We start from the raw sequence: 16,737 nt of genomic DNA on the forward strand, positions 1-16,737 counted from the left end.
ACCAACGGCCCCACAATTCCAGCTCTGTTCCGGATGGATGTAAAGCATTTTAACGAAGGTGTAAGTTACACGTGTGTGAAGCCCGTGGGTCTTCGGTGCGCCACTCGGGTTTCAAGCAACCCAGACCCCAGGCTGAGGCTCTGTATCTGGTTTCATCCACGATGACCCGTCCAGACCGTCAGTGCTGTGGCGAGGAGCCTTCCACCAGGAGCCCCAAGATGGAGATGTGGGTCACTCCCCAGATGTGTTGGGTGTGCGCCTGCACACGTGTGTGGGGTGACCCCAGGGCCCCGGCCACTGCCGCGCAAGTGCTGTGCTGAGCTACACCCAGCCGCATTCCTAATGGCGGGGCTGCGTGTCCTGTGGTGAACAGCGATTTAATAAAATCAAGCTGCGCTGTCCCCACAGAGGCGCCTTCACCCCGAGACCATGTCCCACGGTGGCCCCGCCTGTTACACCTGGCACTGAGACACGTGGGTTGTGTCCACCGTGGCGTATTGCGGTTTCCATGTGTATTACTCTGATCCCGATGACAGATGCGTTTTTGTTTGCCCAGTGAGCACATTTGGCTTTTCAAACTGCCATAGCTATTTCACAGGACTGTCTTTACTGCTAGGCCATAGGAATTCTGTAATACAGTATATTCTTCTCATGCTAGCCTTTCGCTAAATATATGGATCAACTTCTCCCAGTCTGTGGTTTGTCTATTCATTTTCCTAAGGGAGCCTTATTTTTAATGTTTAAGAGCAAAGACTCTCACTGTGTTGCCCGGGCTGGCCCCTTGGGTGCCTGGTCTCAAGCAATCCTCCTGCCTCAGCCTCCCCAGCAGCTGGACCACAGGCGTGTGCAGTCACACTGGCTTAGTATTGATTTGTTTCAGCAGTCTCGGGGGTCGAACTCAGGTCCTCGAGCACACCCCCTCCCACGAAGCTGCATCCCCAGCTAATGGTGTCTGATATAAGCAAAAGCCCTGACTTCGAGGAAGTCCAGCTCAGCCACTTTTAAGCGGTCCACGACTGACATCTCCCTCGCCGGAGTCCATGCCCAGGCCGAGCTCCTCTAATGGTTCCCTGGCACGTTGCAGTTCTGGCTCCTTTACCTCTGAGGCTCTCCTTGAATTCACTGTCCTGGCTGGTGTGAGACAGAAGCTCAGTCGCCCTCTGGCCAGCATGTGTCCAGTTCCACCTGTGAGAACAGCCTTTCTCCCCCAAGGGCCTTTCCACTTCCGGATTCTCCACCCCAATGGATGCATCTGCCTTCAGGGTGTCACTGCATCCTCCTGACAACTTCCCAGAGCATCTTCAGCCCCTGACTGTGAGCCATCGGTTTTGTTCATGGTTACTCATTCTCAGTCTTCTGAGTTTCCACAGGGCTATCAGACTAACTAGTCCCTGTCTGCAGAGCATTCAGAATGGAGCAGACAGACTAGCAAGTGGGCCTCTGGCCGAGCGGTGTCTGTCAGCATCGGTTCTTTGGCAACACCACGTGCTGGGCTGGGCTCGGGCCACGGGGCAGGCTGCAGCTTGAAGGGGACAAGCACACGTCCTCCCCTCGCCTTGGTGGCTGTGCGGTCACTGGTCTGGCGGATGGGGCTGGGGCTGAGCATGAGACGTGGTGGGCATGCACACGGAAATGACTGCCACCTCTGAACACATCCACAACCTTCCAGCCTGGACTCAGACGGTGATCTTCTGTGTGTACTGAGAACCAGAACGGAGTAAAGGAAGTCTCACCTTGATCAAGTTCCAAACTGAGGGCAAAGACACCCAGGCATGGGGAAAGGACGTTTCTAGAAGTTACAGGGGCCCACAGAGTCCAGTTTCCTGGCCCTCCACACTGCACTCTGGCTTCTGGATGCCACGCAGGACCCTGTGCACTGCTGCCCCTCCTCCGAGCTCCCTGGGCTCCCCACGGCTCCCTCCCTGCAGGAGAGCACCGTGCCCAGCCTCACTACTCTTTCTCTGCTGCTCACGCGCATTCTACCTGCTCTGTAGTTTTTAAAATTAATTTTATCGGTACATTTAAGGTGTAAAATATGAATTCATCATTGGAAATTTACACCTTTACATACTCCATCTTGGTTATTTTTTCCCATCCCTATGCCCTCCCTCCCTCCCTACCTACCTACAAAGACTTTGTTTCCATATTTTCATTTTCTCACATTCCATCTGCTCTGTAGTTTTTAGTGCAGAGGGTGCACATGTGGAGGATGTACACAGGGTGCACACTTGGAGGGCACACACAGGGTGCACACGTGGAGGGCACAAGACACAGGCAGAGGGCACACAGGGCACACGGTACACATGCTGAGGACACACAGGGTGTACACCCAGAGGGCACACATGGTACACACGCAGAGGGTACACATGCAGAGAGCACAAGTTATACAGGCAGAGCACACGGTATACATGCGAAGGGCACACAGCATACACACTTGGAGAGCGCACATGTGGAAGGCACACAGGGTACACCTAGAGAGGGCACAAATGGGTTGCACACCCAGAACATGTGGAGGGCACATGATACATGAAGGGCACGCAGTACACATGTAGGCACACGCACGGTGAATGCGTGGAGGCTCAGGCAGGGGGCATGTGGAGGGCACATGATACGTGAAGGGCACAGACATGTGGATGGCACATGCAGGGTACACATGCGGGGGCACACGATAAACACATGGAGGGCACATGGTACACATGGACAGCACATGCAGGGCACACATGCAGAGGACACACAGGAAGGGATATACATGTGCTTTGTAAAACTGACCCACAAGCACTTTGTGTTTGACGCCACTGCACATCTGTTTTAAAATGCACTTCCAGATGTTCCCCATCCAGTGCATGGTACAGACCTCGCCTGTGAGTAACTCTGGACTCCTGCCTCCTGCCTTGGCAAACCTGCTGGACTACTGGCTCTGGTCTCCTAAGAAACATAACCCTGCCGGCTACCAGGACGACAGCTCCCCAGCCCTCAGCCATCTGCATGGCCTTGTGGACACCGACAGTGGGGAGGGGCAGCAGACACCTGGGGATCACGCAGGGCTCACTGACAAGTGTGACGCTGGCTGCAGGGCTCTAGGTGTCAGCAGACTAAGAGCCCCTCTGCTCCAAGTTTGCTGAGATTTTCTTTTCAGTCACAAAATCCCAAGAGCATCTGCAGACTGGCTCTACTTCTGTACACCTCTGAGAATAGCTCAGAAGACCAACTGGGCTTGGCTTTGTGGAAAGTTACTAAATTACTGACTTAATTTTTGATTATTACTTGTTTCAATATCTGTGGGATCAGGAGGCTCCCACCCTTCCTTCCACAGGAGGACGCAGTGAGAAGCCATTGGCCCCCATGGACAGCAGAGCAAGGCAGTGGCCAGCACTCACACTTGAGCGAGCACAACCAAGACAGAGCCGGCAGATGCCAGACGGGAGGTGGTGTCTGCTGCACAGGCCGTTCAGGCTCAGCAGCCACAGTGGTGTCTGACGGCCCTGCACACGGAGTCGGCCCACAGTCCCGCTGCACTGTTACGGGTGTTCCCTACTTCCCGAGCCTCGGGAGAGGAGTCAACCCTGCGCCCTGGTGTCTGTCTCTGCCCCCTGCTGCAGCGGGACAGCCACCCCCAGGAGCCCCGGTGAGACGCACGATGTGAGATGCGAGACACCCCTCTAGAGCGGCTGCACTCACCGCAGGCTTCACACAGGCCAGTCCTGCTGTGGGAAGCTGGACAGCAAGCTAAGCCTTCACTGCGGAGAGGGGGCCAGTGGGGGACACAGGAGTCTCACGGATCTGATGGTCTGGACCCAGGCGGCTGGCATCTCCCTGTCCGAGAGTGGTTTCCACGCAAGCAGCTCAGCCCCGGCCAGGCCAGGAGCACTCACTCCTGCTCTCCGAGACACATGCATGGTGCCCAGCTCTTTGTCCAAGGATGCCGAGGCCGCCTTCCTCGGTGCCACAGGGCCAACGTGCCCGCCCATGTGCAGCCCCACAGTGAGCCCCAGGGGCCACAGACTCCTCCTCTGCGCCCTCATCGCCCTCCCACCACCCTCTCCCGAGTCACCCAGAGGGCTGCCCAGAAGGCAGATGGGCTGGCAAGGCTGCCTGGTCCTCCCTGTGGCGTCCCCAGGGTGGAAACGGCTCTGCCACTGCCTGTGCCGCGCACTCCCACCACAGGCCTGCTGAGCCCTAACGGCGCAGCGCTGATACCAGTGCCGTCTGCACACCCACTCCAGCCCACCCTGTGCCCCGCGCCTTCCAGGGCGCCCGCAGGTGCTCCCCGCCCGACCAGCCCACTTACTCGAGGACAGAGTGTGTGGCTGCATGCAGATGGTAGCGGTAGACCAGCAGGCTCTGGTCCACCCGCACAACCCTGCCGCCCTTCCTGAGGTGCTCATAGAAGAACAGCAGATCCTCTGGCACACCCTGCACAAGGAAAGAAGCTGCTGCTGGGGGCGGTGTGAACCCGGCCACACAAGGGCTTCTGCTGTGGAGGTTCCATGGCACTGAGGCTGAGGGCAGAGCACGCTCCGAGAAGGCCAGCAGCGGGGACACGGACCTAGGTCAGGCCCAGGGGGTGGAGCTGGCTGCCATGGTGCCTGAGGACAAGAGCAGGCATGAGGGCTGTGGGCAAGAGTCAGGCGGGCACCTGGTGGTCAGGGCCCAGGAGGTTGGGACACGGAAACAATATAGCCTCAGGATGAGGCTGCACTGCCTCAAGGCGACAGTAGGGGGAGACATCGAGTCAGGAGCGCCAACCAAATGACCAGGCCAGGGCCTCTGCTGAGGACTCTTGGCTTGTCACGGAAAGCAGGGTCCTCCCTCGGGTGGAAGCTCCACTCTCCCCACGCTGTGCAGCGAAGGCCCCATGTGAGCCCTCTGGGCTCAGTCGCCCTCCTGTTCGGGATGGGGATGGAAACCTGAACCACATGCTGGAAGGGCTGGAGCCGGTCCTCGGCTCTGGTGGCCATGTGAGGCCCTTGGGCGCAGGACTGGCTGTCATCACCGTCCAGGCAGAGGCCTGGCTCCCTGTGGGTGCCATCCAACCCAGGGTCCTCCTCCCCATGGCAGGCAGAGATGCCAGGGGGACACTGGGACCCTCGAGGGAAACAGGGCTTCCTCGTCTTCCTCAGCTGCCCCAGAGGCGCCCGGGCAGCACCTTCCAGGTCCTGTGCTTGCTGCAACCAGCAGGCTTTAAGCTGGGCTGAGGTCACTGCGCATTCCCAAAAACAGCTCCTAACCGGAGGCAGCTGGAGCCTCTGCAGGCACAGGGGCGGCAGGCAGAGCGGGAGGAACTGGGGCGACACCCCTCGTGGCACTCACCTGCCCGCCTTGGTCAAACAGGCCAACGTGGGAGAACCAGGCTCGGGAGCAGAACCAGGTGGGCATGATCACGGTGGGGCCGTGCGAGGTGAACACCTGTAGGTAGTGGGCGTGGCAGGGTCAGCAGGACAGTCGTTCGGGAAGCGTTTCTGTCCCTGCCAGTAAGCCTCGTCAAGGCACCCTGAAGTGGCATCCTGAGCAGCTGGCCTGGCCCTGAGGCTGGTGGGGGCGGGTAGGGTGGGAGCCGGTGGTGGCCCGGGGCCCCCAGGTCCCCACCCAGGCTGTGCCCCTCGCTGAAGGGGACTGGGTCCCTCTGCCTCTGATGGGCACACGGCCTGGTGTAAGAACCACACGAGGCCGAAGCAGCAGGGAGCTGCAGGCAGCCGCAGGGGAACTACGGTCAGATTCCTAGAGAGACACAAACCACCAGAAAGACTCAAAAGAAAAAAAATGAACTATGTCTAGCAAGTAATAGGCTGAAAGAGGCTACACAGCTTCCCCGGTGAACTCTGCCAAATGCTTATAGCACTGACACCATTCTTCAGAAACTCTTTCAAAAAACAGAAGCGTGTGAACACGCCCTAACTCTTCCTTGAAGCCAGCATTACCTTGATCTGAAAACCAAGCCAAAATAGCATGAGAAAATGCCACACCAGTGTCCTTTACAAGTACAGAAGCCAAAGTCTGTGGCAAATACTAGCAAACTGAGTCATCACAAAGAGGATTACAGGCCAGGTCTACAGGGATTTACTCCAGGAAAAGTGGGTTATTATATAAAAAGCAAGCACTGTGATATATCACACTGATAGAATAAAGGACAAAAATTAATTACCTGAACAGACATAGAAAAGGTGCTTGACACAGTCCAGCACTCGGCAAAACCACAGCCTAGGAACAGGTGCACCTTTCACCCGACAGAGGGCACAATACCAATACCGCACTGTTAGCTCAGAGCGGGGAGCTACTGGAAGCCGCCCCTAGTTACGATGAGACAAAGAGGGGCCCAATGGCACCTCTATTCAATCTCTTAATGAACTTTCAGGACAGAGAAATTGGCTAAGAAAAAGAAAGAAACATGACTCAGCTTGGAAAGGATGAGGTGAAACACCTCTGTCTGCAGGAAACGTCACTCCCCAAGCAGGAAACCTAGACACATGTGCGTGTGAGCCGGTGAGCATGTGTACACACACACACACACACACACACACACACACACACACACACACACACACACTGCATACACAATCTGGCTAATACAAGTGTTCAGCAAAACTGTGCGATGAAGATCCATATACACAACTCAACTGGAAAAAGCATCCAAAATAGAATTAAGAAAACACCTAAAGTTACAACAGTATGCAAAATACTTAGGGATAAATTCAAGAGTGAAAGTCTTACTAGATGACTCGGTATTCAAGAAAAGGTACTACCAGATTGATCCATAGGTTCAGGATAACAAGTGTTCAGCAAAACTGTGCGATGAAGATCCATATACACAACTCAACTGGAAAAAGCATCCAAAATAGAATTAAGAAAACACCTAAAGTTACAACAGTATGCAAAATACTTAGGGATAAATTCAAGAGTGAAAGTCTTACTAGATGACTCGGTATTCAAGAAAAGGTACTACCAGATTGATCCATAGGTTCAGGATAATCCTGTCAAAATCCCAGCTGCTTTTCTGGGGGCAGAAAATGGTAAAAATGATCCCAGCACTCTAAGGGAAATGCAAAGGACCTCAGATAGCCAAAGCCATCTTGAAAGACCCAAGTTGGAGGAGTCACACTTCCTGTTTCTAAAAATGAGCTCCAAGCATCCGACTGCACGGCAGTGTCATCAGGATGGTTGCGGCATGGAAAGAATCAGAGCCGAGAGCCTGAAGAAATAGCCAGACATTTATGAAAACTCACCTTTGACCAGGACACCTAGAAAATACAGTGGAAGAAAGGAAGTCTTTTCAACAAATGATGCTGAACAACACGAAGCATAAAGTCATACAAAAATGAACTCATAATGGACCAAAGGCCTGAATACAGGAGCTCAAACTGTAACATTCTTAGGACAAAACACAGACATAAACTGTCATGAACTTGGGTTAGGCAAAGGCTTCTTAGACCGACACCAAAAGCAGCAGCAACTATTGTACAGATAATAGACACAAACTGGACTTAATCAAAACTTAAATTCTGTGTTTCAAAAGATACCACTGAGAAATCAAAAACACAAAACCGAACAAAACAACCCAAAGGAAGAACATACTTACAAATCACACATCTCACAGGGACCTAGTATGCCAAACACGTACAATATATTTACAGCTCAACACTGAAGAGAGACCATTCAATTTTTAAAGAAGCCAGTCAGGGTAGGCTGCATGCTGCATAACCCTGTTTATGTGAAAAGTCCAGGACAGACAACTCCAGGGACAGGAAGTGGATTAGTGTTTGCCAGGGGCCAGGAGGTGGAGTGACTGTTAAAAGAACGAAGTTTCTTTTGGGGCTGACAGAAGGGCTTGGATGAGAGCAATGGTGGTTGCACAATTTGTGAGCACACTAAAAGCACCAACTTGCATATTTACAAGGGTGAATTTTACACATCTCAATAAAGGTGTTACTGGAAACACTGCACATACACTGACTGCCAGCTGACCCAGAGCTGTGTGGTCTCCTCTCTTTATTTCCATAGTTTCTTAAAAAAGGCAAGCTAGTTCTACCTAGACAGGATATTTTTAATGGGGAAAAAAAATCTATGAACCTATCTATATATTACAGAATTATAAGTCTGCATTCAATGCAGATGTGTTGATAAAAAACATGATGTTTTATGAGTTCACTCATTTTGTTTTCTTAAAATATTTTCTGGTTACAGACTAACGTGATCATTGACAGAAAATATAGAACATTACACAGGAAAAACTGCAAGCAGTCCGGACTGAGCCCCAAAGGAGCAACTGAACCGGTGTGTCCCCTCCCATGTGTGAGCCTGAGCCACCTGCTGTGGCTCACACCCTGGGGACAGGAGTGGGTGACACAGTGTGGCCACCCAGCAGGATCTCCCTCGCTTGTTCCTCCTGCCCCAGCCGCTCCTTCTCCAGGGACCTTCTCTGTCCTGGGAGTGAGGACTTCTTGCTCCTAAGCACATGTGGTTCCATTTCTGGTCCCTAGGTGTGCCCTCCCAGCTCCGGGGGACCAGACCGTAGCTGTGCCCTCGGCTCACCTGGAGGACACTGCTGTGGGCTGGCTGGGGCCACAGCAGGAGATGCTGATGGTACAGCTTCGCCTTTTGAGCTGATGGTCATGGCCCAAGACAAAGCTGCAGGCCCATCTGGGCTGCTGCAAGGTCTTTCCTGGGAGCCACTGGCTCACACCAACTCCGTTGCTAAGGGAAGCTCGAGGGAGCGAGCATGGTGGGCCGTGCTGGGTGCACCTGCTCTGAGGAGTGCAAAGGCTTGGAAGCCTCTGGGGAGCACTCGTTTTCTCCACGTGTGACAGGGACGTGGAGGGGAGCCGGACAGCTCCCCGCAGCCCATGAGCGCACTTCAGCTGCAGGGCTGGGCACCTGCTCCTCCCAACATGCTCTGTTCCTGAGGGCCTCCTGCTTCGAGGTTTCCTTACTGCGGTCCGTGTGACAGTGAGGTCTAAGAGGTGTTGTCTGCAGCTGCCCCCACGTCGCACCTCTTCCGAGGCCCACCTTGCATGGCACAGGGATGTGGGCAGGGCCGCCCGAGCCAACTCAGACCTCACTGAAAGGGAAGAAAGCACCTGGCTAAGGTATGCACCCTCAACTTTATTTTTACTCTTTTTGTGGTGGTAGGGATTGAGCCAAGGGGAACTCTACCAATGACTGCATCCCCAGTCTCCTGCCTCCTTTTTTTTAAAATTTTGAGATATGGTCTTGCTAAGGTGCCCAAGCCAGGCTTGAACTTGAAAAGGAGCAACTGAACCGGTGTGTCCCCTCCCATGTGTGAGCCTGAGCCACCTGCTGTGGCTCACACCCTGGGGACAGGAGTGGGTGACACAGTGTGGCCACCCAGCAGGATCTCCCTCGCTTGTTCCTCCTGCCCCAGCCGCTCCTTCTCCAGGGACCTTCTCTGTCCTGGGAGTGAGGACTTCTTGCTCCTAAGCACATGTGGTTCCATTTCTGGTCCCTAGGTGTGCCCTCCCAGCTCCGGGGGACCAGACCGTAGCTGTGCCCTCGGCTCACCTGGAGGACACTGCTGTGGGCTGGCTGGGGCCACAGCAGGAGATGCTGATGGTACAGCTTCGCCTTTTGAGCTGATGGTCATGGCCCAAGACAAAGCTGCAGGCCCATCTGGGCTGCTGCAAGGTCTTTCCTGGGAGCCACTGGCTCACACCAACTCCGTTGCTAAGGGAAGCTCGAGGGAGCGAGCATGGTGGGCCGTGCTGGGTGCACCTGCTCTGAGGAGTGCAAAGGCTTGGAAGCCTCTGGGGAGCACTCGTTTTCTCCACGTGTGACAGGGACGTGGAGGGGAGCCGGACAGCTCCCCGCAGCCCATGAGCGCACTTCAGCTGCAGGGCTGGGCACCTGCTCCTCCCAACATGCTCTGTTCCTGAGGGCCTCCTGCTTCGAGGTTTCCTTACTGCGGTCCGTGTGACAGTGAGGTCTAAGAGGTGTTGTCTGCAGCTGCCCCCACGTCGCACCTCTTCCGAGGCCCACCTTGCATGGCACAGGGATGTGGGCAGGGCCGCCCGAGCCAACTCAGACCTCACTGAAAGGGAAGAAAGCACCTGGCTAAGGTATGCACCCTCAACTTTATTTTTACTCTTTTTGTGGTGGTAGGGATTGAGCCAAGGGGAACTCTACCAATGACTGCATCCCCAGTCTCCTGCCTCCTTTTTTTTAAAATTTTGAGATATGGTCTTGCTAAGGTGCCCAAGCCAGGCTTGAACTTGTGATCTTCCTGTCTCAGCCTCCAAGCAGCTGGGATTAGAGGCGTGCACCACACCTGGCCTATTTTCAATTTAAAGATTTTTCTAGGCATAATGAAGTCTAGGGGAGGACATCTGCTTACAGGAACATTACAGGTGCATACACAGCTGTATAACAGACGCGCGCGCATGCTCAGCACCTCCCTCCAGCCTGCTCCAGAGCCGCCCTGGGCCACGGCAGAAATCCCACAGCGGCTTCTTTGGCAACAGAGACAACTGCGGGCCGCAGGGAGGTGACTGACTGGCTCGCTGGTGACCGCTGCCCTCTCATGCGGTCAACTCCTCCCGACACGGAACCTGCCAGTCTTGGGTGTCGAGGGCTTTTAAGTAGTTTCCTACAAGATGGGAACCAAGCAGTTTAAAATGCCTTAGAAATCTGCCCGATGTCTCCCATCACCTGTGAACTCAGCCTCATCTCTTCCTGAGCTAATCCAGTGTCGTCCCCGGGCGTGATCAGGGCTGCCACGGCCTCGGGTTCTTTATCTGTACAAATGCCTGCCTCGTCCGAGGGCTCTGGTGGGAGGTGAAGCAGGAACCAGCCTGGCAGGGCCACGCCCTCCAAGGTGGCCAGGAGGCCGCCGGGCACCAAGCAGACCCTGGGATGCAGTGGCCTCCTGAAGACAAGTGTCATTAGGCTTGGTGAGTGTACCTAAAATCCCGAGCCTGGGGGCTTGCTTTAGAGGAAACAGGCTTTCTCCATAGACGGAGACTTCGGGGGGCCCGCACCCCAGAGAACCATGACAGGAAGTAGTCCTACGGGCCTTTGGTATCTGCCCATATATATGGCAGCCTGAGCAGGGGACGGGGAGTGTCACACCCTCTCTTCTGGCCTGGTGGCCCTGGGACACACGCTGGGGCCCTGGCAACCTCTGGGTACGGGGGGCACCCTTCTTGGGACCAGTGGCCAAGATGCCCAGTCTGGCACTCGAGGCTCCAGGGCCCTTACCCATGGGGTAGGGGGAGCTGCTGCCCTCAGCATGAGGGATGGCACACCCGGGGGGATCGGAAGCTGCCACACATTCTAACACACACACAACACAGGCGTTACATACCCCCTGTACACACACACAGCACCAAATACACGGAAAGGAACACAGACACTGACCTACAGTCACAGTAAACACGGGTCATATTGTCAGAACTAAAAGTTCTGGGCACCCAGCCAGCTGTGCAGGTGTGGTGGTGCTCAGCTGTTGCCCCAGTCACTCAGGAGTTCCAGGCCGACCTGGACAACTCAGGAAGACCCTAAGTACAAAGGGCTACTATGCAGCTCAGAAAAGAATCACAAACATAACATCACCAAACTTCTGTGCATCAAAGGCCATAAATAAGCGGGGTGCACAGGTAACCTTCAGAATGGGAAAAGAGCTGGCAAAGCACACCCCTGATGAGAGCTAGCAGTCGGAATAAAGGGCTCCTGCTGCTCACAACAAAAGCTGACTCATCAAGACAAGCTTGCCACTGGCCAGCGAGATTACCAGGAAAACCAGCCGGCACAGGGAGTTCCCCACACCCAGGATGGCACTGTTGGAAACTGGAGGCACAGTACTGGTAAGGCTGTAGAGAGGGTGGGCCCTTGCAACTGTGTGTGAACAGCTCGGCAGCTACTGTGAGACCCAGTGACTGAAGCAGGAGTGCAGGAGGGTGAGGTGGGCCCAGTATGGGTCTGGAGCCCACCCTGTGCCACGGAGCTGCCCCACCCTGACCCTGCGCTTTGCCCACCATCACTGTGCCCTCAATGCTCACATGCGCCCTCCCTGTGTCACAGGCTGAATGCAGTCAGGCCACTTCTGCCCGCCAACCCTACCTTATGTCTGACCCCACTGGGCTTGCTGACCAGAGTGGAAGGAAGAGAGCAGCAGGAGAGGGACAGCGGAGCATGTGACCCTAAAACCCCTCCACGCAGACAGAGGCTCCAGAACAGGCCTGGGATTTGCTCTCCAGTGCTGGGCAAGCACTGGTCCCTGAGCTGCACCCCAGTCCTGGCCCATTAACTCTGAAGAGGAGCAGTCGGTGCTGGCGCTTGCAGTCCTGCAAACCAGGGCTGGTCCGCAGAGCAGCGACCCAGGCTGAGTCCAAGGGCACTGCATGGATGGCGCCCTGAGAGCGATTCTCAACCCCGTCCCTCTGTCACGTGCAGACAGCTCTCCACCCACGGCCACCCACGTATCTGTACAGATGTGGGGATGGGTGGGGACATCGCTGAGGGCTGGGCTCAGCTGCTGTGCCACCCTCCACATCCTCCAAAGGCCACACAAGCTGGAAACACCAGGTAGTGCCACTGCTCCTTTGCATGTGGTAGGCGCCCGGCTCCTCCAGCCCCAGGCTCCAGGAAGCCTTGGACTCAGCTCCATGGGCCGACGGCACCTACTTCCCCAGGGAACATGTTTGGCTGGAGGTGTCCCTCCAGCAGTGGGCATGGACATCACCTTCCAGGTCACCTCTGCACCTCCACCCAGGGAAACCACAAAAAAGGCTGAGCGGGGCTCTGGTCAGTGTGTCATGGGCAGCTTCAGAGGGGTCTGAGGGTTTCTGGTTCCTTCTGAAACCCAGCTACTACCACTGCACGGGCAGGAAAGCAGCACGATGGGGACCCCGGCCGCAGGTCTACTCTGACACACACCATCTGTCAGGCACTGCCTCTCCAGGGAGGGGCGCAGGCACCTATAATCTTCACTAGGTCCTCAGTCTTAGGACAGCTGAGGGCCTGGTGCCAGGTGGCAGTCCTGCCTCTGCACATTACTAGGCATTGCTGCAGGCACAGGCAGCGAGCTGGGCTGGACCAGGGAGGAGAGGTGGGACCCACCCTGGCTTCTAACCACAGCCTTCGCTCAGCAGCAGGCCTCTGCAGCCTGGCCTGGACGTGCGCCCTGCACACCTGCCTGCAAGCAGAGCCCTGCAGCTGTGAAGTGGGGAGGCTGCAGTTCACTGTCTATACATTGCTGGATTTCATCCGCTAATAGTTTTATAGATGAAAGTTTTTGCATCTGAGTTCATAAGGAACACTGATTTCTACTTTGCTTTTCTTGTAATGTGTGCTTGATTTATTTTTTGAGGGTCTCGCTTTGCAGTGCAGGCTGGCCTTGAACTTGTGATCCTCCGCCTCTGCCTCCTGAGCGCTGGGTTATAGGTGTGCACCACCATGCCTGGCTCGCTACGCTGTTTTGGATTCGGGTAATCCGCACATCAAAAAGGGAGTCAGGTTTTGTTCTCTCCTGCTTTCTGATTGAAAGTCCATGCAGGACACCGCCACTTCTTCCTTGGGGTTTGATGCAATTTTCCAGGGAAGTCCACAGGGCCTGAGAGTTTTGGAGAAGGGCTTTTAACTTTAAATTCAGCTTCTTCAGCGGAGCCAAGACCATTCAGACCTCCAGCTTCTTTTCAAGTCAGCTCCAGAGCCTGTGCCCTTGGAGTACAGTGTCCCTTCTGTCAGGCAGGGAGTTGCCGCTGTGGCCGAGCTTCCTGTGCCATGGCGGCCTTCTGCTGTGGACACCTTTTGTCTGTCTGTCTGTCTGTCTGTCTGTCTCTCTCTCTCTCTCTCTCCAGCTACAGCTTTGCTGACTTTGAATCTCTTTGTCAAGAGACCAGTGTCTGCAGCCCTTGAGCTTCTGTCTCCCTGCCCGACACACTCTGCTTGGGTTCACTCTTCCCTTCTCACTCAGAGGGGGACGAGGTCCCACCGGGAGCTGCTCACAACACTTCCGACCACTCTCTGTGCCATGCTCCGCAGACGTAGCATTTCATTTGCATTTTCTCTCCAAAGTACTTTCCGGAAAAAGTGTTTTCTAACAACTTCCCAATTTCATTCTGTTAATTAGTCTTCAGCTATAAGTTTTCCATAAAGGTACTACTCAATTCCCAAATACCAGAGGGCTCTTTCTATGCATGGTTTCTAGTCTGTCACTGGGGAACAAACCATGGTTTGACCCCGACCCGGGTGGGACTCACTTCACAGCCTCACACAGCTGTGTGTAGCTGGATCTCACATGGCCCACTCTGGAGTGGGGTCCACAGCAGACACAAGCCACTGGATGCAGTGGGCGCTGGCTCCGCCTGTGTTCCTGCTCAGCTGCCGGGCACAGGGTGTCCCTGAGGGGCCACGGCAGGGCCACCAGTTCCTCACCTGAGGGCAGAAGTGATGGGCCACAGCACCAAGGGACACGGGTAGGTGACACCAGCTGGGAGGACCCCGAGTCAGGCAAGGTGGGGCCACGCATCACGGGTCCTGGACCTTCCTTGGCTCCTGCGGCCAGGGGCCGGGAGGTCGGTGAGGTCTGTTTTACCCGTTCTGAGGACTTCTAGGTATTTTCCCAGGAGCAAGAGAAGTACACCCATGTGAAGCTTGGGCACGCAGTCGCAGCGGCGTTCTGCAGAACAGCCCCAGACTGGAAGCAACTGAAACGCTCTACACCACGGTGCCTCGGGGCAAGCACAGGCTCGAGCCCTAACAGTGGCAGCACTATCCTGGGCTGTCTAGGTTGTGTCGCGGGGTGAGAAAGCAGGCACTGGATTTAGATGAAATCCAGAGGAACAGTAACTACATGGGACAGGAGCGCGAGCGGTGGGCCAGGGCACTGGCTCAAAGGCATAGCCTTCACGGTGCCTCTGCGAATCTCTGCCACCACCAAAGAAGCGACCAGGACACACATCTGAACGCTGTGGTGACATGGTCTGGGAGAAGAGTGGCTTCCGGAGCTCCACGTGTGCCTGTATGTGGCACATGTGGGTGCCCGCCACGGGGGACATGGAAGCTCGGGTCACAGCAGCCCCGGGAGGCGGCTCTGCACACTCGTCACCACACAGACCTGAGACCTCAGCGTACCTCACTCCGGCTGCTGCGAAACGCCAGTTTGGCTGCTTGTGGCCAGCTCAGAACAGCCCCGTCCCAACATGTGCCTCTGCCTTGCCATCAGAAACAAATGGATTTCACGCTGTTCTCCGGAAACTATTACAAAGCAAAAACGGAGCTTCCTGTTTTCAGTTTCTGTGCGCCAAAACCTCCCGAGGTGCTTTCTGGAGAGCGCCCTGTGCTTGCTCTGGTGACTCCCTGGTGCGGATGAGCAGCCCCATCAGTGCTGGGCAGCGAGAGGAGCCACAGCCACACGAGCTACCGGTGGGAAACAAGCTCAGTCTAACGGGGGGAAACATGCTGGGACACAGGACGAAAACAAGACTATCCAATAGCTCAGGGACCTTCACATTAATCACAGGTTGAAACAATAATATATACTATATATACTGGAGTAATTGAAATATAAATTCCTCTGATTAAATTTTGCTTTTACAGTTTACTAAAAAATTTAAAATTATGTCTTGGTTTGCATTTGTGGTTTGTATTAGGGAGAGAGATTTCTGTTTGCAAAATGATTCGTCATTCTTCAGCAATGCAACCCTGGGCCCAGAATGAGTTGCAAGAGGCCAACCCAAATGGACATGGGTCACCTCCATGGCCAGCAGAGTCAGGGGCACCCCAGGCCAAGTGTCCTGCTTATGCGGCACACGTGTGAGCTGGGACGTCACGCTCTGCTGCAGACCAGTCTCCTTCCCATGCTGTTCTGTCTCACACCTTCCAAAGGGGAACCAGCACTGGGGTGGAGAAAACAGGCCATGCAAGAGGCAGGGAGGAAGGCCATGTCGCCCAGTGCTTGCCAGGCCAGACCAGTCCTGCAGGAGGGCCACGGCTGGCTCAGGTGGAGTCAAGGACAGGAAGGACGATTCTCCCAACGCTTTCTATCTACCACTTTTTCTCCTGAGTGGTGGCCATGCTTTTCTATTTCTGTATACCTTATATGGCTTTTTGGTGAAAACTGGACACTTTAGTTGCCACTTTACAGCGTCTGAATTCTTAGTCTGGTCCCTTCTTCTTTGTTTCCTTCCTAGACTGCTAATGGAATGTTTCCTCTGAGACGTGTGGCTACAGATGTCTTGCTTGGCTTTAGTCTTTACTCTTCCATTCCTTAGGGTTGCCCTTTTCACAGCTTAGTAAACTGCTCTGACACCACAACCAAGCAGGGCTTTTTGCCTCGGTGATGGTGAGGCACCTGAGTGAATGGCAAGGCTCTGTTTTGAAACCACTCTGGGCTCGCTTCTGTTGTGCATTCTCACTGTGCATACCTCTCCTTGCATCTCTTCTGCACGGGGGTGTAAACAGCTTACTGATGGCCTCTACTGCTGTCTCACTGCCAAGACTGCTGTTAAAATTCTGGCTTGTACTCTAATATGTTTCTTACCCTAATGAGAGGCATAACTTCAGGCTCAAACAAAAAAGGGAGCATTAACCAGGCATAGTGGTACATGCTTGTAATCTCAGGACTCTGGAAGGCTGAGTCAGGAAGACTGCAAGTTTGAGCCCAGCCTGTGAGGGTAACTTAGCAACTTAGACCCTGTTTCAAATTAAAAAAAAAAAAAATCCTGGGGATGTAGCTCAGTGCAAAGGGATTTAATCCCCACTGCTTTGAAAAAAAAAAAAAAAAAAAAA

At 54.6% G+C, this 16,737-nt stretch overlaps 1 protein-coding gene across 9 annotated transcripts in view; it reads right to left on the reverse strand.

The window, feature by feature from the left end:
- Positions 1 to 16,737, reverse strand: part of B3gntl1 (UDP-GlcNAc:betaGal beta-1,3-N-acetylglucosaminyltransferase like 1) — a 131,315-nt gene that overhangs the window by 38,849 nt on the left and 75,729 nt on the right. For 7 of the 9 annotated variants that reach the window (XR_004518528.1, XM_033767250.1, XM_033767249.1 and 4 more), the window contains 2 exons: positions 5,311 to 5,406; positions 4,289 to 4,413 (listed from right to left, as the gene is read on the reverse strand). Coding sequence is in view for 8 of the 9 variants with exons in the window: in XM_033767250.1 (XP_033623141.1) it covers positions 4,289 to 4,413; positions 5,311 to 5,406 (221 nt within the window). In the remaining variant the exon portion in view is untranslated. Of the gene's footprint in view, positions 1 to 4,288; positions 4,414 to 5,310; positions 5,407 to 7,573; positions 8,018 to 8,924; positions 9,161 to 16,737 lie in introns of those variants that run through there. The other 2 variants (XM_019206705.2, XM_019206704.2) reach the window with 2 other exon arrangements.

This window comes from Fukomys damarensis, unplaced genomic scaffold, assembly GCF_012274545.1.
Source record: "Fukomys damarensis isolate Sample0158 unplaced genomic scaffold, DMR_v1.0_HiC HiC_scaffold_23, whole genome shotgun sequence".
NCBI classification, from domain to species: Eukaryota; Metazoa; Chordata; class Mammalia; order Rodentia; family Bathyergidae; genus Fukomys; species Fukomys damarensis.